The following is a 23,388-nucleotide window of genomic DNA, read 5'->3' as shown; positions in this document are numbered from 1 at the left end:
TGTAAAACCCACTCTCCATCTCGGCTGGAGGAACCGGCTCGATTGCACCCTTCGCCAGGAGGGCAGCAATCTCCTCTCGCAAGACAGGGGCGGACAGGGGGTTGACCCTGGAGAAATACACGCCCGTAAACTTGGGGGGCCGTTTCGAGAACTGAATCGCGTAACCGAGTCTGATTGTGCGTATGAGCCACCGCGAGGGGCTGGCCCGCGCTAACCAGGCAGGCAGAGCCCTCGCTAATGGAGTCATCGCTACAATCGCTGACGTACCAGCGGTGGGGCAGCGCGGAGTGGGTGTGCTGATCCGGGAAGCACGAGGGTCCCGCGGAAGAGCTGGAGGAGAGCGATTCGCTCTGGCTCCGCACCCTGACTCCGGAGAGGGGGCTGGAGGGCTGAGGGAAGGGAGACCGTCCCCCCAGCGCTCGTGAGCCACTGGCGAAGCACGTAGAGTCTGCGAGCCGGAAGGCAGCGCGTCCCGGACTGGCAGAACTCGTGCAGTCACATCCGGGGAAGGGAAAAAGTGCTCTTTTACTGATGTTTTGGTGGCACTGAAAAGTACCGTTGTTATCGGGGCCCCGCCCTCCAGCGGGGAAAGAGCAAGTTTCCTCTTCTCCGGATGGCCTGTCTCAGGGACGCTTCGCGGTCCGTTTACCGGACTTAACGGCGCCCTGGGCAGGAGGGGCTGCCTGCTTTCGAGGTGAACGCCGCGCCCGCTTGGCCGGAGGCGCAGGCGGGGGCGGGGCAGCACTCGTTGGCGGGCGCCCTCGGCGAGGAACAGCGGAGGTGGATGGCTCGGCGGGCGGAGCGGGCTTACGGCCACGCCGATAGATGACATTGCCCATCGCATCCGACTGCTCTTTCACCGCCTTGAATTCCTGGGTGAATTCACCGACGGTGTCGCCGAACAGGCCAGCCTGGGATATGGGCGAGTCAAGAAAGCGAACTTTGTCAACGTCGCGCATATCGGCCAGGTTTAGCCAGAGGTGGCGTTCCTGAACCACAAGTGTGGACATCGTCCTCCCCAGCGCACACGCGGCGGACTTAGTAGTCCGAAGAGCATAGTCGGTCGCGGTGCGCAGCTCATGTTATAAGCTTGGGTTGGACCCGCCCTCGTGCAGCTCGGCCAGCGCCTGCGCTTGGTAGCGCTGGTAGGTGGCCATCGCGTGCAAAGCAGAAGCAGCCTGGCCCGCAGCCTTATAAGCTCTGGCTCCGAGGGAGGCAGACAACCTACAGGCTTTGGACGGGAGGCGGGGCAAACCCCGCCACGTAGAGGCGCCGCGCGGACAAAGATTGACCGCGATAGCGCGCTCCACTGACGGGATCGCCTCATACCCCCTGGCAGCTCCGCCGTCAAGGGCGGTGAGGGCGGAGGCACTCGCAGCACGGGCAGAGAAAGGTGCCCTCCAGGACTGCGTGAGCCTACTGTGCACTTCCGGGAAGAAGGGGACGAGAGGCTTCGAAGGCTTCGCCTTCTGGTCCTCTACGTAGCACCCATCTAGTCGGTCCGGCCGCGGAGCTGGGGGATAAACCATCTCCAACCCCACGGCCGAAGCAGCCCGGGAAAGCACGGCTAACATGTCCGCTTCAGGATCCGATTTGACAGCGCTCACCTGCCCGGAGGGGGCGAGCGGGTCCGGATCTTCGTCGGACAGTGAAAGCCCACCCTCCGATGCCGCGGAGGACATCTGATCTCCGGTGTCAGCGAGTGTGAGAGCTACCATCTGGTTAGACGGATCACTCTCACCACCCGAAGCTTGGATGGAGCGCCGTGAGGAGCGAGAGGTCCGCGAGCCCGTGGGCGGCGGATTAGCTCCCGCTGAAACCCTCAGATCTGCCCGAGCGCCCGCTGCTTTTTTAGAGCAGGAGGCAACTGGGGTGGCTCGCTCTCTTGCGAAAGTTAGCCGCGATCTTAGCTGTGCAACGGTCATGGCATCGCAATGACGACATGAACCGCCCGCGAGCACCGCATTAACATGCTGGACCCCCAAACATGCAATGCAGTGATCGTGTCCATCATCCGGAGACAGGAAACCCCCGCATCCAGAAACGCACAGTCGGAGCGCCATCCTGAAAAGGACGTGCTGCACGACTGTGTTGCTCTTTTAGGAAAGTTGCAACTATACGCACCGCTCTGGACGACCGGACCCAAAGAACCGCAGGCAAGGGAGTAACCCAGCTCGACCGTCTGCCACCGCGAAGACCCACTCTGGACCGGGAGACACACTCGTTCGCTCTGAAGTGCTGATCAGCAAGAGGAACCCTCATCGACTCACTCAGAAAGGATCTGAAGCGAAAAGGATGGCGTCTGCTGGCTTCAGGTGTGCTTATATGCTGAGATAATTGCAGATGTCGCACACGTGCGCAAGCTTACGCTGCCAATTAATTTCATTCATTGGCCCGTTCAATACTCTCCAGATAAGCGGCTTCTGATCCGAATCCTCCCATTCATGGCACTGAAGTTCCCCAACCGAAGGGGAACACTCTTCTCTCTTATGTACCTCACACTTTATCTAAACCTTTAATACCTCTTTTGCATAATATGCTGCACAACATTGTTCAGTCTCATGTAAAAGTACTTGGATGTCCTGTCTTAAATGTATAGTAAGTATCTTATAGTATATGCTAGTTATGCATTTTTTTTAAAATAGCTCTTATGTCCAGTATTGTGTTTGTGTTGATAATTAATTATTGTAGCAGAGCTGTCCTGTGAGACACAACATTTTGTTTCTTTGTATGTCCACACATGTAGCGAAAAAGCTCAACTTGACTTGAATCCAACTAATTTAACAATCTTGAAGGAGGAAAAGAAGAAAAAGAATGAAGAGAGATATGAGGAAGATGAGGAAGATAATAAATGGATAGGAAGAAAATAATGGAAAAAGGTGAACGTAGTATGAGAAAAATCAACAAAATTGAGCCAAAGGAAGAATCTGGAGGGTGTGGAGAGCACAAAAAAGGTGAAAAGGCAGAAGAACAAGAAAACAACAATAAAAAAGGAGGAGGATCAGGAGAAACAAGAGAAAGGCAAGGAGAACAAAAAAGTGGGAAAGGAAGTATCAGGGTGAGGTAGAGGAAGAGAAGAAGAAATAGGACAGTGAGGAGGAGTAGAAGAACAACAAAAAAGATGGAGATGGACAAAATCAGGATAAAGGCCCATGCACACCAAGACATTTTTACTTGCGTTTTCAGTTGACGTTTAATGCCTCGTGACTAAATAAATGGCGTTAATGTGATCGCGCACACCAACACGCAAAACTCTTCGGTTCAGAGAAGGACAAGTCATAATAGAACAGAAAGAACACAGAAAGAGGAAGGGCTTAGAAAAAGGAGACGGATTAGAAGAATGATGAAAAGGACAAGAGGGAAATCAAAACAGAGGAGAAGGAATTGGAATTGGAATGAGAGGAGGACAACAAAAAGTAGAGGTGGTGGATTAGAAGGATAATAATAATAATAATAATAATAATAATAATAATAATAATAATGAGGAGGAGGAAGACAAGAGGGAAAACTAGAAGGAAGAGATGAAGTAGAAGAAAGAATAATGCAGAGGAATATGAAGAGTATTTCGGAGGAAAAGAGAACAGGAGAAGATGAGAAGTAGAAGAAGGTAGAAGAGATGACAATTTTAATGCATCAGTTATTTCATATTTTAAATAAGGTGACTCATTGCATGTTAAAAGTTTTAGAAATGTTAACGAGGATAGAATACACTAAAACAACCCCACTAATTGAACGAGATGTGAAATCGGAGAAGAGGAAAGATAGACAGCTAAACAAGACCTGGGAACGTTCCCAAAGTCCTTGGGTCAGTTTAAGTGTACCAATCAGTTTAACTGAACCAGCAGCCCTTACAAAAACAACTTCTCATTCAAGAAGGGCAACACTGACCTCATTTTAACCAATGGACCTCCTAGCCTTTGTTTTCTAAGCTTTACTTCCCCCAAAAATGTGGGCTTTATGCATCTGCAAGGTTGCCACGACTCTTCAAATATGGACAGAATAAGACAAAGACGACTCAGGTCAATACATTCGCCCTCATTTATTCTGCTGGCTTCGACATAAGCAAACAGTCCACTCTTACAGCTTAGCAACTATTTGGACTTCCACACACTAAAGTTACTTTTCTATGGGCTCAAGAAGTCACTTGAATTATTGTGGGCTCCACACATTTATGCTGGACATACCTGACATAGAAGGGAATGCAAAAGCATCCTGAAAACCTTACACATGAAAGGGGGAGGAGAGGAAGAATTTCAGTTATTTAAAAGCAGTTGCCACTCACACCAAAAAAATAACTAAAAATAAAAGTAAATAGTGACACAGGGAATTTATTTGAAACAAAACTGATTAACTTAAAATATAGATAAAAAATTTAGATTAAAATTACTACAAACAAATGACAACATACTAATTTAAAATTAAAATAAATAAATTAAATGTGTAGCACATTTATTTATTTATTTATTAATTTATTTTAAACTTTATTTATTTTATTAAAGTAAGTAAAGCTAAAATGTAGATTAAAGATTTAGATTAAAACTTAAAAGACAAAAACAAACTAACTTAATTAAAATATAAATAAATGAAGAGTTCAGATGCAAGTGCCATCTGAAATGTCCATCAAAAATGAGCATTATTCTCAGCCTTCTTTGTTTATGTCGAGTTATTTCTTTTGAAGACCATGAAAATAACTTATTCTTTGTCGTAAACGTGAAATTATTGAACCTACACACAGGAGCCTGATATAAATGAAACTTTTTAAAGAAAATTTCAGATGGCATTTTTGTTTTTATTATTATTATTATTATTTTTTTGCATCTGAACTCTTCAAATATAATTAGTGCAGCACCATTATTTATTTATTTATTATTTATTTATTTGTTTATTTACAGCTATTTAAATCAAAACTTAAGTAACTAAAGCTAAAATCAAATCTAAAACAAAAAATAACTAAACAGACATTTCAAATATGAATCAAAAAGAAAAATACAAGTAAAATTTCAATGAAAAAAAGAAGATTTATAAATTACATTCAGCACAGTTGTCGGCTATTAATAAAATTCCTTCGGAAATTTACTGGAACTAATAGAACAAAAACATATTTAAAGAAAAAGGACAATATTTAAACCAAAGTTTTGAGAATAAACATCATCCAAAAATCTTATAAAGGAACAAATACCATAAACTACTGTATATGGCTCTTCAAATTTGCACAAAACCACCTTTTCCCCCCTTACTGAATACCACGAGCAGAAAAAAAAGGATGACACCGATGGGAAAGTTCAGTTTCCCCCAATTGAACAGCCTCGCTTGGATAGATTGAGCAAACATTGGCTTTGTGTACCCGTCTCCTGGCCTCTGATGTGGCCTGACAGGAAGAGCATTATGGGAAGGCAGAAGCGGTAATGCAGCTGTCTCCTGTTTACCCTGTTCCTCTTGGCCTGGGTATCAATTAGCCTGGCATTGGCGAGAAAGAGTGTGTGATCAACACTACTCAACCAAACCCATAGCGTGCCAAATGTGAGAAGTGAAGACGTGCATCTTTTTAAAACAAATGGTTCTCACCATCTCACTGAAAGTTTTTATGAGGCTGAAGGAATTACTTGAGGATATGAAGGCATTTTAAGTGGTTGTTAAACTTGTTCCATTTGTTTTAACCATGCAGCAGAGCATGAACTTTTCATTCATCACGCGATTGCTCATTTGGTCAAAGTACAATTATGTGCGAGTTGTAATAGCGAATGTACCTTAATCAAAAGGCAAAAAAAAATAAAAAATTTATTTGCTTTAGAAGAAACACTTGATCAAAAGAGTACAATTATTTATTTTAACTGGAAAAGCTGAACTGCTTTATTAAGAACAGATTTACTATTTTAGTTTAGGTTAGATTATTAAAAAAGAAACATGAGCTTTATGAAGCGTCTTATAGCTGTAGTACATCATTAAAAGGGCAAAACATAGATATTGCACAACAAAACAAAGAAGCAAAATAAAGATATTGCACAACATTTATTTTGTAAGGCTGGCTTTAAGCTCAAAAAGAGTCAACTTCAAGTCAAAGAGAGTCATTAATGTGTAAATTGTCAGAAATGTAGACGCTCAATTTCCTTTCCAACAATCAAAAAATAAATAAATTAATTAATTAATAACTAAATAAATAAATGAATAATATATATATATATATATATATATATATATATATATATATATATATATATATATATATATATATATATATATATATATATATAAAATCAAAAATTGTAAAAAAAAAAAAATGAAAATCAAAAATAAAATAAAATAAAAGTTGTATTGCAAAATATATTAAAAACAAGGATCACTGGATAACAATGTCTGGTTGAAATCTAAATTTAAAGAAAAATAACTTTCCATTTATCTGGTTAACTGTTGATCTATTTAAGTGAATCCAAAGGAAAAATAAAAAAAAGTAAATGAATAAGGAAATAAATAAAATAAATAAAGCAAGCAAGTATTGGAAAACTTCTAAGCAAGCCTTGGATCAACACCTCCGTGTTTTTTACATCATAGACACAGTAAAAATAAAGTACAATTCAAGAGTTCACACTTAACTGATGATTGATTATATTATATTATATTATATTATATTATATTATATTATATTATATTATATGTGTGTTAATAGTCATAAGATCCTCAAGCCCAGGGCTCCATCCTGTTTGCAGGGCATGGGGAGTTTGAGCTCAGGTAGATCTCGAGAACTTTCCTGCTGTTTATGGCTAAAGACAAATTAGGGGTTGCTATGGAGGGATATACTGCAGGCTAAGAGCTCATCTATGGTGCCAATTTTGATTTAGTCAATTTACTTATGTTGTGTGTCTTTGAACCGTGGGAGGACACCTGGGAACCCAGGGGAAACAAACGTGAGCATGGGGAGAATGTTAAATCCACACAGAAACGTCAAATGGCCTGGTAAAGACTTCAACCAGTGACATTCTTGCTGTGCTAACCACTGGGTCGCTGTGCTGCCCTATCTAGGAAAAGTGGAAGAAGTAGGGGTGCAAGGGGCAGATTCTTCAAGGCGAAGATGACTGAGGTATGAAACTCTGGTTATTTATAATGATTTAGGAATGGTCTGATTGGTGAATCTGTGTGTTAGCTATTGCAAGACCAGCCGCGGTTAATCATAAGCATGTGCTGTTCTCGAAAATAGTTTATAAACTTCATTTAAAGAAAAAAAAAATGTTGACCAAATTATGGCAATGTTTGTATCTACTGGATATTTTTTGTTCAACAGAAGAAAAAAAAATATCGAAATAGGTTTGGAAGCACTTGAGGAAGAATAAACGAGTATTTCTTTGTGAACTATCCCTTTAGACAAACACATTGATGCATGTCAGGGGGACTTTGTAGGATTACAGTGCAGCGACATAAATACTCATTAACTCAAAGTCATTTCAAACTTTTATAGTTTGCCACTTTAAATTAAATCTCTGTTTTACCGATTGGTCACAAATAATTTTTAAAGGGCAACATGAAAATAATCTTTTTTAAGCAGCTTGGACAGGACTGTGTGTAGGTATAGATTTGTCCACAGTCATATTGGGGTGATATAAAGACAAAAAATATCTTTTTTTTATTTCCTGGCGATAAAATAGGATCAAAATCCCTTATGTTTTGAGGCTGACTGCAACGTGATGCAAGAGTGTGGTTTCCCCACCCACCGGAATACGTTTCTAAAGTTAAATGCACTTTATTTAACAAAAACCTGACTAGAACCAGACAATTAAATGAGCTTAAACAAGACTACACCTAAAAGATATCATTATAAACAAGAGTGTAGTCTTAAAGGCAAAAGGTGGGGGTGTTGCTACAACATAAAGTAATATCTGCAGTCACTCAGAAATCTAGGTTTAAATACAAAACCTTTAAAAGTAGAAGTGCGATGTGAATCAGAAGACACTTATCTGAAACAGTTGTGACTACAGAAAAACTTAAATTTTTGGACATTTTAATACGCATGAAGATTTAGGAAAAATGTCTGTAAAATATAAAATAATAATTTGATGTGATCTTATCTTTGACACCACTCAAAAACTGTAATGTCCAATGCAAAGTCACAGAAATGAAATGTTTAAACAAAGCATTTGGAGAATAAAAATTGAGGAGGGAACTTCATAAGATTCATAAGAGTAAGATTCTCAGTTGAAGAAATAAAAAAAGAAAAGAAAAGAATTAAGAAAAATTACAGAAGCCCATCCCACCCATGAATGAAACAAGGATGGCCAAGAGAAATTGACGCTATAAAAAATAAATTACAGCTCAGTCATGTTTCTGCTTGAACCAATCATGAAGATTTGTGTCTGAGTAAAGTGTTACACTGCTAGTTTGGCACATCACCAACTTCTTTCTCTGTACAAGCTGTACGGCTCCCTTAAAACATCTGGATATCCACCAGTTGGGCTTCAATTCTGTCCTTGGCGTTCTTTCAGGTGGCTAATCATGAGCTCAGCATTGAGGGATCCTGCTGCACCTTGTGAATACATGAATCACATGAAACATTTGATCCATGTGTACTTTGACTCGGTCAAGCCTCTCTCAAGACATTTCGTTCAAAAAGACCTCACCCAATCAAATTTGCTCAATTCCATTCCACAACCTTGAAACTAGGCGGTCCTTGAGTCTCAAATGACCTCCTGAACATTGAGGAAGCTGACTGGGGCAAACCCATTACGGTTACTGCTCTTTGCGATCACGTAAATCAAAGAGAAAAAGCGGACGAACACGCCTCTGGGTGGCCTCAAGAGGAGGGAATCTGTTAGGACAGATGGTTTTGACATTCAGTCTGATTTCATTTAGGGGAAATAAAGAGTCGGGAAAACCTCAGCACACCCAAAGTACAACCATTTTTATTATTCACTTGGACAGTCTGCTTTATGAGAACATACCCCATTGTCACAACGTCTCGGAAGCGATAGGAACAATAAATGAGTCAGTCTGACAGAACCGCTTGCAAGCTTGTCAGTAAAGTCTTAGCCAATTTCATCCATGTGATATTGAATAAGCTTGAAGACGGCCTTTATAAAAGCTTTCCACAATGCTCATGAGAAACTGAGGTCATGTCTTTCTCGCCAACATCCACTAACATGCACATTACAGCCTCGGAACTCTGCAGGTGCTGGCCAGCTGAAAGCTCTTTTCCACCAGGAAGCTGTAAAAGTCAACTACACCCCTGTTGTGTACTGTGCTGTTATGGTTTTGGTGAGTGGAACCACTTGTGGTTAGTAAACAAGCCTATTCATGGAGTTTGTGTTCAGCCACCTCATGGGTGTCAAGACAATGATCAAGACTGGAGTTACAATCTCAACTACCAAAACTGCTGGAAAATATCATTCTACAATTTTTACACAAGATGTGAATTCATACAATGTGATTTGCAGAACTAGGTTCCTTTGTAATGGAGCTGTGGCAAAAAAAAAATTGTTTGAGAAATCGATTCTACAATTTTCTAAAGGTTTTGCTATTCCCTCTTAAAACAAATGAGCTTAGTTTTTACAAGCAGATCCAGTAGATTATGCTATGAGATTCGTTGCTCCTATTGGTTCTTTGGGTGACACTTGTTGCAGCTATTATCACACTGCAGGAAAGTGTTTGAAAACTTCTGAAACCGCCAGAACTTAATCTGAGGGAAAATCTGATCTCAACAGTCGTTAAGTGGCTGTCAGTGAACATTTCAAATCAACGACCTAACCAAGAAGACTAATAAGAACTGCAGAATGCACAAGTACTCTTCCTCATGGACGTCCATCTGCTTTTAAAAACTAAGCTCCGAATTGATTTGAGAGAATAGAGAAACATTTTAAAATAATCTCAAAATTTATCCACATAACATATAATTTATAAACATATGTACTGTCATTAACAGCAGGCAAGTGCAGAAATACCATTGCTAAAACTGTGGTAAAATTAATTTCTAAATTTTAAAGACATGGCACATAAAAATCTTATTCAATGCAGTGCTTCTTGTTTGGTCTGAGATCCATTTTAAACAGTATCTCAGCCAGCCAGTGAAGATTGCTATTTTTTAAAGAAATCAGATCTCAAACACAGCGATTTTTTTTTATTGGATGACAATTAACCGGAAGCCCTTGTGCTGGCTGATTGAAATTAAAAGTCTGTGTGCATATATCCCATTACTTTAGCAGTGCATTTGAATGAAAATAACAGCACACCTTATCAACCAATCAGAATTAAGCACTAAACATATGCATATATTTTATGTTGTGGATACCCTTCCAGCCACAACACAGTACTAAGAAAAACTCATATACACACACTAATACATTACAGCCAATTTAGATTGTTCAATTCAACTGTAGCGCATGTCTTTGGACTGTGGAGACTGGAGCTGTGTTTAAAATTGCATACTCCTATATATAGTACACTAAAAACAGTATGCGAGTCTAGTTGTATGTCCAAATTCATAGAATTCAAAAACAGTTCATGAGAAGTATTTGGATGACCTATTACTTCTGGCAAATTCTGAAGTGCCCATTGGAAGCACGCTGTGCTATCCCATGATGCCCCGCAGGAGAATTCAAGACTGGGAGTGAAGCAACCCAAATGATGTGAAAAGGTCAAGTGATGATGACAAAATGGTGGCTGTGGTACGTCTAAGTTCCATTCATACTACTGACATCCACACTGCATAGAAACACTTTTCTATCTGCCAAGTACTACGCTTCAATTAAAATGCAACAACTACTAGTAATAGGTGATTTTGCACGCAGCCTAGGAAACTGGAGTACCCAGAGAGAGAACATGCAAACTCCACAATGAAATGTCAACTGACCCAGCCAGGACTCGAACCACCGACCTTCTTGCTGTGAGGTGACAGTGCTAACCACTGAGCCACCATGCCACCCAAGCACTTAACAGTCTCTATATAATAATAAAAGAAAGATAAATGTACAGGCCTTCCTTTTCATGTGTACACGAACTATCCCTTTAAAAGTAACTTCTCATCTCTAAAATATGTCCCACATTAGTGATCTAAAAGCCAAGTGTGACTAATAGCAAGAAGCCTTTGTTTATTCCAGTTTGCATGATAGAAGGATGCAAACTCACAGCAATAACATCTGAACGAAGCCAATTGGAAATCCTACACTGGCCAGAGCTTGTCTTCAGAGAGCACAAAGCCAAAGAAAACAACTCCAGCTTTCGAAGCATCATCCGCCTTTAAAACTGCCTGTTCGCGTGTGGACAGATTGACTGCAAGCGAGCAAAAGGACGCCACAGCGAAGTGTACCACCAGGGTGAAAGAGTTGAGTAAGACGTAGAGGTCTCGATCCCTAAAAGCCGAATAAAACATCTGAGCCCATTTGACAAATAAAGCTTTCTTAAAAATCCAGATGTGCACGTTATGTTCAAGGATATCTTCATAAAATGACCATGAAATTGAACTCAAAGCCAGATTTTCATCCAGTTCTGTCAAGACTTGCAATAGAACGCCAAATTGCGGTAAAGGGAATACAACCTACAGTATATGTGTTTCAGCTTAAGCATAAAACGCTACTGCCTAGAGGGCTTTTATACGTGCGTGCATGAGAAATGATGATTCCCTCATCAGCCCTCGATATTTTACAGTCAATAGAAACATCACCACATTGACCAAGAGTGCTGCGCTTTGGCGTAACGTATCATTTAAAGGCCATACAAATGAGGTAAGAAGAAATAACAAAACAGCTCAATGACATGGAGAGCTGCACAAATAACCCTTAATCTTTCTATTTGAACGAAAAGCACAATTGTTCCGCTGTGTGCCAGATGAAGTGCTGTTGGTTCTTCATTTGACTAGACACAATTAAAAAATAAAATAAAAAATTGCCCGCCAAAACGTACAAAACCCCCCTACGTAAAGTCACACGCTCTTGTTATACAAGCTTCCTCCAATTCTGGGACTGGGTTTCACATACCAAACAGTTCATATTTGTGCACTGACCACAAGCTCTCACACCTGAATCATTTCTTCTGTTCTGACAATTTGTTGTGAATAAGCTGGGATTTCGCTGCACTTATTTTGACCTCTGCTTGGCCTCAGATTATTCATACTTATCAGGACCAATCGCGCATAGTTTAAATAAATACATAGCTCATTCAAAAACCTCATGCGGTGATTATCAATTCCAAAACACATCATTTGAAAGAGCATATTCATGGATAAACACTTTTAAGGATGAAATGATCCAGTGGCTCAGTTACAATGACAATTACAATATTTCTAACTGAAAAAGGCAAGCTGCACATCTGACCACATGTAATTGTGTTAAGAGCTACAGTAGATGTCCAATAGTAATAGTATGCACTTTTTTCAATAAAAAGTTGGTTGTCAAAAAATGAAGTCAAAAGTTCAAATGAGTGTGTGCTTGACATTTAAACACATTTTTTAAATTGCTCTAAATGTTTTGTACAACCCGATTTCATTTACTGTGAAAGAAATCGGTTAACCTTCTATACTCTCCAACTTTTTTCTGTCCAATTTTTCCATATCAAATTGAAATGTTTACCCCTAAACACATACAGGTATGGAGGTATCATTGTGTAGAGAATTATTTGAAACAAAACTTTTATTGTACCTTATTATAAATAATCCTAAATGTATTTGAATTACATACACAATACAAACAAAAGTAGGCAACTAGTATTCTTTTATTAAGCTTTTTATTTTTAGGTCTGGTACCCGGCAAGGCAGTGGCGCAGTAAGTAGTGCTGTGGCCTTACAGCAAGAAGGTTGCTGGGTCGCTGGTTTGAACCTCGGCTCAGTTGGCATTTCTGTGTGGAGTTTGCATGTTCTCCCTGCCTTCGCGTGGGTTTCCTCCAGGTGCTCCGGTTTCCCCCACAGTCCAAAGACATGCAGTACAGGTGAATTGGGTAGGCTAAATTGTCCGTAATGTATGAGTGTGTTTGTGAATGTTTGTTTGGATGTTTCCCAGAGATGGGTTGCAGCTGGAAGGGCATCCGCTGCGTAAAAACTTGCTGGGTAAGTTGGTGGTTCCTTCCTCTGTGGCCACCCCGGATTAATAAAGGGACTAAGCCGACAAGAAAATGAATGAATGAATGAATGAGTCTGGTACTCAGGTTCTATTTGTGCTAGAGTTGTCACAATACTGAATTTCGGTACCAATCTTAAAGACAGGTGAAGCAGTCGATTATGTTCCCTTCTGGAATTCCAGTTCCCCTTCTTAGAAGCGTGTCCGCTGACAGCTTATGCAGACACACCTAAACACAACTGGGTGTACTGAAAGCAAATTGGTTCTTAAAGTACGCATTTTTTTACCGAACTTGAAAATGTAAAGGACTAACATAACTGTAGGCTTACGCACAATATTAAACTAGGGTGTATAAACTCAGAGATTAGAAAAAGCTAATACTACAAACAAGAACCACAGAAAATACTTAATAGGAGTGTTAGATTTATTTTATTACGGTACTTTGGCATTGCAAGACATAAAAGCATTGTCCATTTTCCCTTTCTGTACACCCGGTTTTGTTGGGCTTGTGACTGCAGACTCTGTTAGCGAACACGCTTCATTGAGAGGGAACTGGAAATCCAGAAGGGAACATAATCGACTGCTACAGCGGCAGTTCTTAAACATTGCGTTCACATGCTCAACAGAAATTACTGTAATTGGCCACAATGGCAAATCATCTGTGTTTAAGAACATGCACAGCCAGTGCCTGTCCATCCTACAGGTAGTCCCCCCCCCCCACCCCCCCATGCCCAGCAGCACCACACTTTATTTGGCATAACACCACCCACGATTGGCTATTGGTTGAACTACAATGACGTAACGCATTCCTACACAGATCTGACATTTCCAAATTGCATACCTTGGATATAGAGCCGAATAAATGTCATATATATCAAGTCAATATAACAAGTGTCATTGCTATTTTTATTTGACCTTAATCTAATTTTAATTTGAAAAGAAATGGAATCCAAACGGCATCTTTCCAGAGCCAAAAAAGGAAGTAAAGGAACAGGAAGAAATGCAAGCTTAAAGTAAAGTAAACTTCTTTTAATAAATGCAATGATGCCCATGATCACAGAAATACTTGGGGAATATGTAAGACAAATTTAGCATGTTTCATTAAATAATCAATTAATTGTCTATCCCACTAAATCACCCTGCTGAAAAAAATAAATAAATAAAGAACAGGTTTCCCCCTTATTTTGTCAAAATTGAATCTTACCCACTGTCCAGCATCCAAAGCAAAGTTTTGTTTGTGTAAATCTCTGTGTAAAAACAAGCTAAATGTCTCCTGCATTTTTAGTTATTTATGCATATATTTAAATGTTACTCATTTACAAAAAATGCATTTGATTCAGGTTTTATTTGTACGTCATGCGTATATACTTTTTTTTTTAAATGAGAGTTTCCTGTCTTGCAAAAAAAAAAAAACTAATAAAGCTGTTCTAAGACCTAAGACGAGTTTTACTATTTTACTATTTACTATTGCTATTTACAGTTAAAATATTCTCACACCAGCTAGCTAGCTTGGAAGCTTTAAGCCATTTCTACATCAGGGGTCAATTAGATTCAAGAGGCAAAGCTAACAGGAACAACGGTCCTTTTCAATAACTTGGCAGAAAGATGACTTAATGACTAAGATTTTCTGGTAAACTAAGTCCTACCACACTGGAAATGATTGTGGAGAATTACTGGAACTGATAAAAGTTCACTCAGTTACATAGCATCAACAATCTGGCAAAGATGAATTAACTAACATTTAACAACATGAACTTGTCATCAATCATTAAGCAATATTTCATAAAAATCTGTGAATTGAGGCTAACTGATTTATCTGCTTTAACAACTCTCTTGCCTCAGTATAAACAAGCGCTCATTGTTACTGAAAAAATGACTCACCTTAAGGCAGTAGTGTTTAGACTAAAGTCTTCCTGTAGAACATTTAGCCAGCAGGCTAGTTCTCCACCACGCTACTCCAGCCACAAGATCTTCACTTAAAAGCCTGATAAACGTCATCCACTTCTCCAAATAATGGCCCATATCCAGCAGAAAACCTCAGAAATCTCAGATTGTGTTTTATCAGCCTGAAGGCAGGTGAACTGAAGGCCTCACCTCTGCCAAACACTGCATCTATTATGTTTCTGCTCTCAGTGCATTGGTAGCCTGGAGCTAATTAGGTGAATGGCAGCCATTTTGAAAGCTCTAACATTTAGTCGTCTGACTTGTCTGCTGAAAAATACTTTTGCTAGAGCTAGTTGGATTGCTTTATTTAGCAGCTTAGAAAATTTCTTCTTCTGATAGAAAGGGAAAAAATGTAAAGACTTGATAGACAGAATTAATTATTTTCTGTATGCTGTGTGAAATAACAAAAATGTAATTGTTTTAATCTGAAAGTTGTTAGTTAAATACATGACTAAATATTGTATTATGGCTGTGAGCTAATGGCATTATATTATATAGATTACATTATTTACATTAAATGACACAAATATTATTTAAAACGTGTAAAAAAAATCTCTTCTTGACTACTTATTTCTTTGAAAATATGTTTACTACTATGAATCTTTCTCATCACAAATATTTTACTAGTAATATTATTGCTGGCATGCACATGTGCTGCTTAGACCAAAAAGATGGCAGGTAGATTTGTTGCAGTCTATGAGTTATGAAGGTAAAAGTGAAAAATGTTAGCTCTCTCACTCCCACCTCAGCAATATTTTGTTGACTTTAGATCAGAGGCCTAAATTGGCAGCACATGTGCAGCTAAAGCCTGCATCTCTACCTTTTCTGCTGGTTGTTTTCGAGGTTTGTCCCGAGGAAATGCCATCAGAGCAGATCTTGCCACTTAATGCTTCACTCATGCTTCTCTTTGGTCTGACATTATGGGAATAAAGAACCAATGTTTTTCATTTATTGAAAGGTCAGATGAAACCTGTTTTCTGAAACCCTTAGATCTTTGATGGGACACATGGGTTCAAATCAAGCATTAAAAAGTCACTATGACACGTTTGACACACTTTGATTATGAGCATCAGACCCTTCATTCATTCATTCATTTATTCATTCATTCATTCGTTCGTTCATTCGTTCGTTCGTTCGTTCGTTCGTTTGTTCATTCGTTCATTCAATTATTCATGCATTCAGTTAGTGTAGACACCTACTTTATTTATTTATGTTCCTACATTCATTAGTCATTATTCTTATTTCATAAATATAAATACAATTTTAATTCTGTCACACAGATACAGTAGAAATATTAGCAATCTCTAATTAAAACCATTGTCGCACTATTTGTCCAACATTTTGAGAAGGGTCTGAATAAAGACTGAGTAAACGGCGCGCTTAGACATGCACTGTCAGACATAAAGGATTGTAACATCTACACCAGACACAAGTGAAAATGTCACTTATATTTGAGATCATTTTCTAACCAACAATTCTGACTCTTGAACTCAGATTCATGAAATGTTTTCGACCATTTAAAATGCTTGAAAATGAAGTACTTTTTCAAACTCCATCATTAGATTGTTGGTTTGATTTTCTCCAAAATAAATATATTCAAATAAATGTAATAATTACTCACCCTTGTGTGGTTTAATTCCCCTGAGACCTTCATTCATCTTGTAATACAAATTAAGATATTTTAGATGAAATCCAGGAGCTTTCTCTCCCACCATAGATAGCAAGAGTCATAAGATGTTCAAAGTCCAGAAAATGAACCAAAAATCATCAAATCATTCCATAATTACTTCTGTTCTTCTGCTGGGTGCCGAAAAAACATAAAACTGACTTTGCTCACCAGTGTCCTTTCTTCAGTCTTGCTGAAAACATCGGTGAACAAATTTATTTATTTATTTTTTTTACTGTTCTTTGGCACTTAAACGTGTTTGTTGAGCCTTGTATGACTGCAGTTGAACCACTGAATTAACATGGAATATTTTGACAATATTTTTGATTCCTTTTCTTAACATTGAAAGCTTCACAACTCTTGCTGTCTATAGAGGATCAGAGAGCTCTTATATTTCATACCTTAATTTGTGTTTTGAAGATGACTAAGATTCTCATTGGATTGGAACGACATCAGGGTAATTAATAACGCAATTAAAATTTTGGGGTGAATATCCTTTAATGCAGGTCACCTTGCAATAACGGACACAGGGGTCTTCACAGTGGAATAAAATGCCAGCTTATCCAGTATGTTTTACACAGTGTATGTTCTTCCAGCTGCAACCCAGTACTGGGAAACATCCATACACACTCATTCACACACATACACTATGGCCAATGTAGTTTATTCAATTCACCTATAGTGCATGTCTTTAGGGAGTACCTGGAGGAAACCCACGCAAACACGGGAGAATGTGCAAACTCCACACAGGAATGCCTACTGGCCTGGGACTCAAACCAGTGAGCTTCTTGCTGTGAGGCAACAGTGCTAACCCCTGAGCCACTATGTCACCCTGGTCAGAAGATTGGAACTTTTTTATGCTTGTTCAGAACTTGGTCAACAATAGCACAAATGGTCTTGTTAGATTCAAAGTAACATATAGAATCAAACGGTTTCCAATTTTTCAATTTTGGATGCCAGGCATTTTGTATGTTCAAGTATAAATATTTTCAACTTTGATTCGACACAATGACCAGAAGGAACTTTGTATTTTTTCTAGATATGCACCAGTTCAACCTTGTGGTCATTCATTAATTAATTCATTCATTCATTCATTTTCTTTTTGGCTTTGTCATGCTACTCACTGTGCCACCTTAACACCACCTTGTGATCAAATAATCATATTTATATATTTTTAAAATATGCTAATATCTGTTGATTTTTGCATGTTTTCATGGATTATGCTTAGAACATTTATGTCAGTTTTGCCTTATTCTGTGATTTTGATTTTACAAGAAAACGTATATTTTCCTTCAAGATTGTTGATTTATGATTTTTACCAAATTTACCTTCAGACTATGTATGCGCAACATTGTGTATTTCACATCAACAGATGACCATTTATCAAACTGCCAAAATTTGCTGACAAGATGCCATAGTCCAACAAACCGAACCTGTAACTTTACCTCATCACATCAGTTTTGTAACAGTGCCACCTTCAAGCTTGTATCAAAAAATACTTAAATCAATTAGTGATTGTATTTATTGTTTTTTGAGTCATTTTAATTTAATTCATCTTACAATGACTTTAATATGGTCTCATGAGATGGCATGGTTAGCTCCTGATATTAGCTTCTTGCAGCTGTTTTGATGAATAATATTCAATTTAATGAATTAATTGTGATTATTCTTATCATTTTGTATGATGAGAGATTACCGCAAATACTTCAATGAAAGCTTTTCAAGAGAGCAGCTGGTTTTCCAAAAAGCTATATTCAGTTCAGATAGAATCTTCCTAAGAAACAGAAGTAGTTCTGAAAGCAAAGAAAACAAATCAACTGCATTTACACACAATGGAAACCATGAGGAAAGAAGCTGTTCTGCAAATTTTTTCAAAGCATACGTGTACCCGACCATAGATTTATTTGTGCTTTACGTCAGAATTAATATGATTTAGCTGGGTCATAAATATGAGTAGCTGAGGCCGGTCAGCTGACCACTGGTGGTGGTCCAAACCATTCAACAGTAGGAGAAATGGGGAACAGAGTCAGACTGCCTGATGTTCTTGGGTGGCCAAAGCACTTGATCATGGGAAACACTGCAGTAAACTGATCATTGAAGAACCACTGATTTAACACAGCCAAAATGGGAAGCTATTGGTTAGACATATGGTACCGGTCTTTGAAAAGATTAAAATGCTGGACATGGATGATTATTAAATGAATCAATATAGACAATTTAAATTAAAACTAAGGAAGAAATAAATTAAGGCAAACAGATGCATACAGAGAAATTCAGAATCGTGGTCACAAACAGGCGAATGGTCAGTACAGGCGGCAAGGAATAAAAATGATAAAACAAGGCAAAGGATTAAAACACTGCTAGGTTGAGAAGACAAGAAAACGCTTCATAGTGCTAAAGGATAACAAGATTGAGCAACTAGTGTGAGTGAGGTGTATTTATAGTCCTGGAAATCAGTGATGACAAGTGTCGGCTCTGTGTGTTTCCTAGTTATTGTCAGCTGTAGCGGGTGTAGATTGGCACAAGGCATTATGGTGGTAGTAGTTCTGTCCAGTGGTCGAATAGTTCCCCTTCGGGGGGAACTTCAGCACTATAAGTGGATTTGATTTGTAAAATCCACGCATTGGGGAGGTTCGGTTCAGAAGCTACTCGTCTGAAAGAGTATTGAACGGGCCAATTAAGAATGAATTGGCAGCGTAAGCCTGCGCAGGTGAGCGGCATAAGCAATCAACTGAGTATATAAGCTCACCTGGCGCCAGCAGACGCTATCCTTTTCGCTTCAGAGACTTTCTGATCGAGTCGATGAGGGTTCCTCCTGCTGTGACCAGCGATTCTGAGCGAACGAGAGCATTCTCCCGGTCCAGAGTGTGTACACGCAGTGGCAGACGGTCGAGCTGGGTTTCTCCCTTGCCTGGCGTTCTTTGGGTCCGGTCCTCCAGAGCGGTGCGTATAAAGTTGCAAACTTCACAGAAAGAGCAACACAGTCGTGCAGCACGTCCTTATCAGGACGGCGCTCCGACTGTGCGTTTCTGGATGCGGTGGTTTCCTGTCCTCGGATGATGGGCGCGGGCACTGCGTTACATGTCTGGGGGTCCAGCATGTTAATGCGCTGCTCGCGGGCAGTTCATGTCGTCATTGCGATGCCATGACTGTTGCGCAAGATCGCGGTTAGCCTTTGCAAAAGGGTGAACCACCCCAGTTGTCCCCTGCTCTGCAGCGGGCACTCGGGCAGATCTGAGGGTTTCAGCGAGAGATAATCCGTCGCCCACGGGCCCGCGGACCTCCCGCTCCTCTAAGCGCTCCATCCAAGCTTCGGGCGGGGGAAGCGATCCGTCTAACAGATGGTAGCCCTTACGCCCGATGACACCGGAGACCAGATGTCCACCGCGGCATCGGAGGGTGGGCTTTCATTGTCCGATGATGATCCAGACCCGCTCGCCCCCTTCGGGCTGGTGAGCGCTGTCACTACGGATCCTGAAACGGACATGTTAGCCGTGCTTTCCCGGGCTGCTTCGGCCGTGGGTTGGAGATGGTTTATCCCCCAGCTCCGCGGCCGGACCGACTAGAGGGGCGTTCCCTTCTTCCCGGAGGTGCACAGTAGGCTCACGCGGTCTTGTAAAGCACTTTTTTCTGCTCGTGCTGCGTGTTCCTCCACCCTAACCACTCTTGACGGTGAAACAGCCAGGGGGTATGTGGCGATTCCTCAGGTTGAGTGCGCGATGGCGGTAAATCCGCGCGGCGCCTCTTCTTGGCGGGATCCGCCTCGTCTCCCATCCAAAGCCTGTAAGTTATCTACCTCCCTTGGAGCTAGAGCTTACATAGCTGCGGGCCAGGCTGCTTCCGCCTTGCATGCGATAGCCACCTACTAGCGCTACCAAGCGCAGGCGCTGGCCGAGCTGCACGAGGGTGGGTCCAACCCAGGCTTACGAGCTTCGCACCGCCGCCGACTTAGCTCTTCGGACTACTGAGTCCGCTGCGTGTGCGTTGGGGAGGACGATGTCCACATTAGTGGTCCAGGAGCGCCACCCCTGGCTGATATGCGCAAAGTCGACAAAGTCCGCTTTCTTGACTTCCCCATATCCCCAGCCAGGTTCGGCGACACTGTCTGTGAATTCACCCAGGAATTCAAGGCGGTGAGAGAGCAGTTGGTGGGTGATGTCTTATCGGCGGTCCGTAGCCCGCTCCGCCCGCCGTGCCATTCATACCTGCTCCTCGCCGAAGGCGCCCGCCTACGAGAGCTGCTCCGCCCCCGCACACGCCTCAGGCGAAGCGAGCGCGTCGGGCACCTCGGAAGCAGGCAGCCCCCCTGCCCAGAACGCCGCTAAGTCCGGCAACGGACCGCGAAGCGCCCCTGGGACAGGCCATCTGGAGAAGAGGGAACTTGCTCTTTCCCCGCTGGAGGGCGGGGCCCCATTTCCAACGGCACTTTTTACTGCCATGAAAACATTATGAAAGGGCACTTTTCACTTCCCCAGATGTGACAGCCCGAAATCTGCCAGTCTGGGACGCTATGCTTTCTAGCTTGCAGATTCGGTGCGTTTCGCCAGTGGCTCACGAGCGCTGGGAGGACGGTCTCCTTTCTCCCACCCCTCGAGCCTCCCCTCCGGAGCTCGGGTTTGGAGTGAGAGCAAATATCTCACCCCCAGCTTTTCCGTGGGACCCGCGAGCTTCCCGGATCAGCACACCCACTCCGCGTTGCCCCACTGCTGGTACGTCAGCGATTGTAGCGATGAGTCCATTAGCGAGAGCTCTGCCTGCCTGGTTAGCGCGGGCCAGCTCTTCGCGGTGGCTCATACGCACAATCAGACTCGGCTATGCGATTCAGTTCGCGAAACGGCCCCCCAAGTCACGGGTGTGTATTCACCAGGGTCAGCCCCCTGTCCGCCCCTGTCTTGCGAGAGGAGATTGCTGTCCTCCTGGCGAAGGATGCAATCGAGCCGCTCCCTCCAGCCGAGATGGAGAGTGGGTTTTACAGCCCACGCTTCATCGTGCCCAAAAGAGCGGTGGGTCACGGCCAATCCTAGATCTGCGCGTTTTGAACCGCTGCCTGCACAAGCTGCCGTTCAGAATGCTCACGCAGAAGCGCATCCTCCGGTGCGTTCGTCCTCTGGGTTGGTCTGCAGCATTAGACCTGATGGACGCGTATTTCCATGTCTCCACTCTTCCTCGCCACCGACAGTTTCTGCGGTTTGCGTTTGAAGGTCGAGCTTGGCAATACAAAGCCCTCCCCTTCGGGCTCTCTCTGTCTCCGCGGGTCCTCACCAAGCCCGCGGAGGGTGCCTCATCGCCCCTTCGGCTCGCGGGCATCTGCATACTCAATTTCTTTACGACTGGCTGATTTTTGCCCTCTCTCAGAGCAGTTGATTATGCACAGAGACAAAGTGCTCTGGCACTTCCACCTGTGGGGGTTTCAGGTCAACCGAGAAAAGAGCAAACTCGCCCCCGTGCAGAGGATCTCTTCTCTCGGGCTGGAGCTGGACTCGGTCACCATGGCAGCGCGCCTCTCCGGAGAGCGCGCTCAGCTGATGCTGTACTGTCTGAGAGAGCTCGACAGTAAAATAGTGGTCCCACTGAAACTATTTCAGAGGCTCCTGGGGCATATGGCATCCGCAGCCGCTTCATGCCGCTCGGATTATTCTATATGAGACCACTTCAGCACTGGCTTCACGATCGAGTCCCCAGACGCGCATGGCACGCGCGCGCACACCGAGTCTCTGTTACTGCGCTGTGTCGCCGCGCCCTCAGCCCTTGGAGCGACCCCTCGTTCCTACAGACCTGGGTGTCTCTAGAACAGGCGTCCAGTCTTGTTGTCGTTTCAGCAGACACTTCCAACACGGGCTGGGGGGCTGTGCGTTGCGGGCATGCGGCTGCGGACCTGTGGAAAGGTACCCAGTTGCATTGGCATATCGCCTGGAGCTGTTGGCAGTGTTCCTCGCTCTCCACCGTTTTTTTCCGGTGCTGGAGCGGCAACACGTGCTGGTCAGGACGGACAGTACGGCGGCGGTGGCGTATATCAGCCGTATAGGGGGTATGCGCTCTCGCCGCATGTCTCAGCTCGCCCGCCGTCTGCTCCTCTGGAGTCATCCGCGGCTGAAATCGCTGCACACCATTCATATTAAGGCAAGCTCAACCGTGCAGCCGATGCGCTCTCACGGCAGCCTTGCGTCCTGGAGAATGGAGACTCGAGACCCGAGTCTGTTCAGCTGATATGGGCGCGATTCGGGGAAGCCCAGATCGATCTGTTGCTTCCCCCGAGATCGCTCATTGCTAGTTGTTCTTTCCCTGACCGAGTGCTCTCGGCACGGATGCACTGGCTTACAGCTGGCCTCGGTGCACGCGCAAATACGCGTTTCCCCCAGTGAGCCTGCTCGCGCAGTTACTGTGCAAGGTCAGGAAGAGGACGAGGAACAGGTTGCTGGTTGCGCCCCTCTGGCTCAACCGGACCTGGATGTCAGAGCTCTCCCTCGCGATAGCCCTCCCCTGGCAGTCCCTTCGAGAGAGCACCTACTCTCTCAGGGACAGGGCACCACCTGGCACCCTCGCCGATCTTTGAAGAGATTTTAGACGCGAGGAAGACTTAGGTAACCTCCGATTGCGGTGGCTAATACCGTCACTCGGGCTAGAGCCCCCTCCCCGAGCGCGCCTATGCCCTGACGTGGAGTCTATTCACTGAATGGTGTGTCTCTCGCTGAGAAGACCCCCGTAATTTGCCAGATCAGCGTTGTGCTTTCTTTACGCCGAGAGAAGCTG

At 42.7% G+C, this 23,388-nt stretch overlaps 1 protein-coding gene across 1 annotated transcript in view; it reads right to left on the bottom strand.

Moving 5' to 3' along the window:
* Positions 1–541: 541 nt before the first annotated feature.
* The window catches only part of LOC147838022 (uncharacterized), a 168,167-nt gene continuing 145,320 nt past the window's right edge, over positions 542–23,388 (bottom strand). The window contains exon 2 of the mRNA XM_087309466.1: positions 542–2,477. Within this exon, the coding sequence (XP_087165592.1) occupies positions 1,083–2,063 (981 nt within the window). The 5' untranslated portion in view covers positions 2,064–2,477 and the 3' untranslated portion in view covers positions 542–1,082. The remainder of the gene's footprint in view (positions 2,478–23,388) is intronic.

Source organism: Danio rerio, chromosome 24, assembly GCF_052040795.2.
Source record: "Danio rerio strain M-AB ecotype USA chromosome 24, GRCz13ab, whole genome shotgun sequence".
In the NCBI taxonomy this organism is placed as follows: Eukaryota; Metazoa; Chordata; class Actinopteri; order Cypriniformes; family Danionidae; genus Danio; species Danio rerio.
The sequence above is the reverse complement of the archived record's forward strand: the minus strand, read 5'-3'. Positions and strand labels throughout refer to the sequence as shown.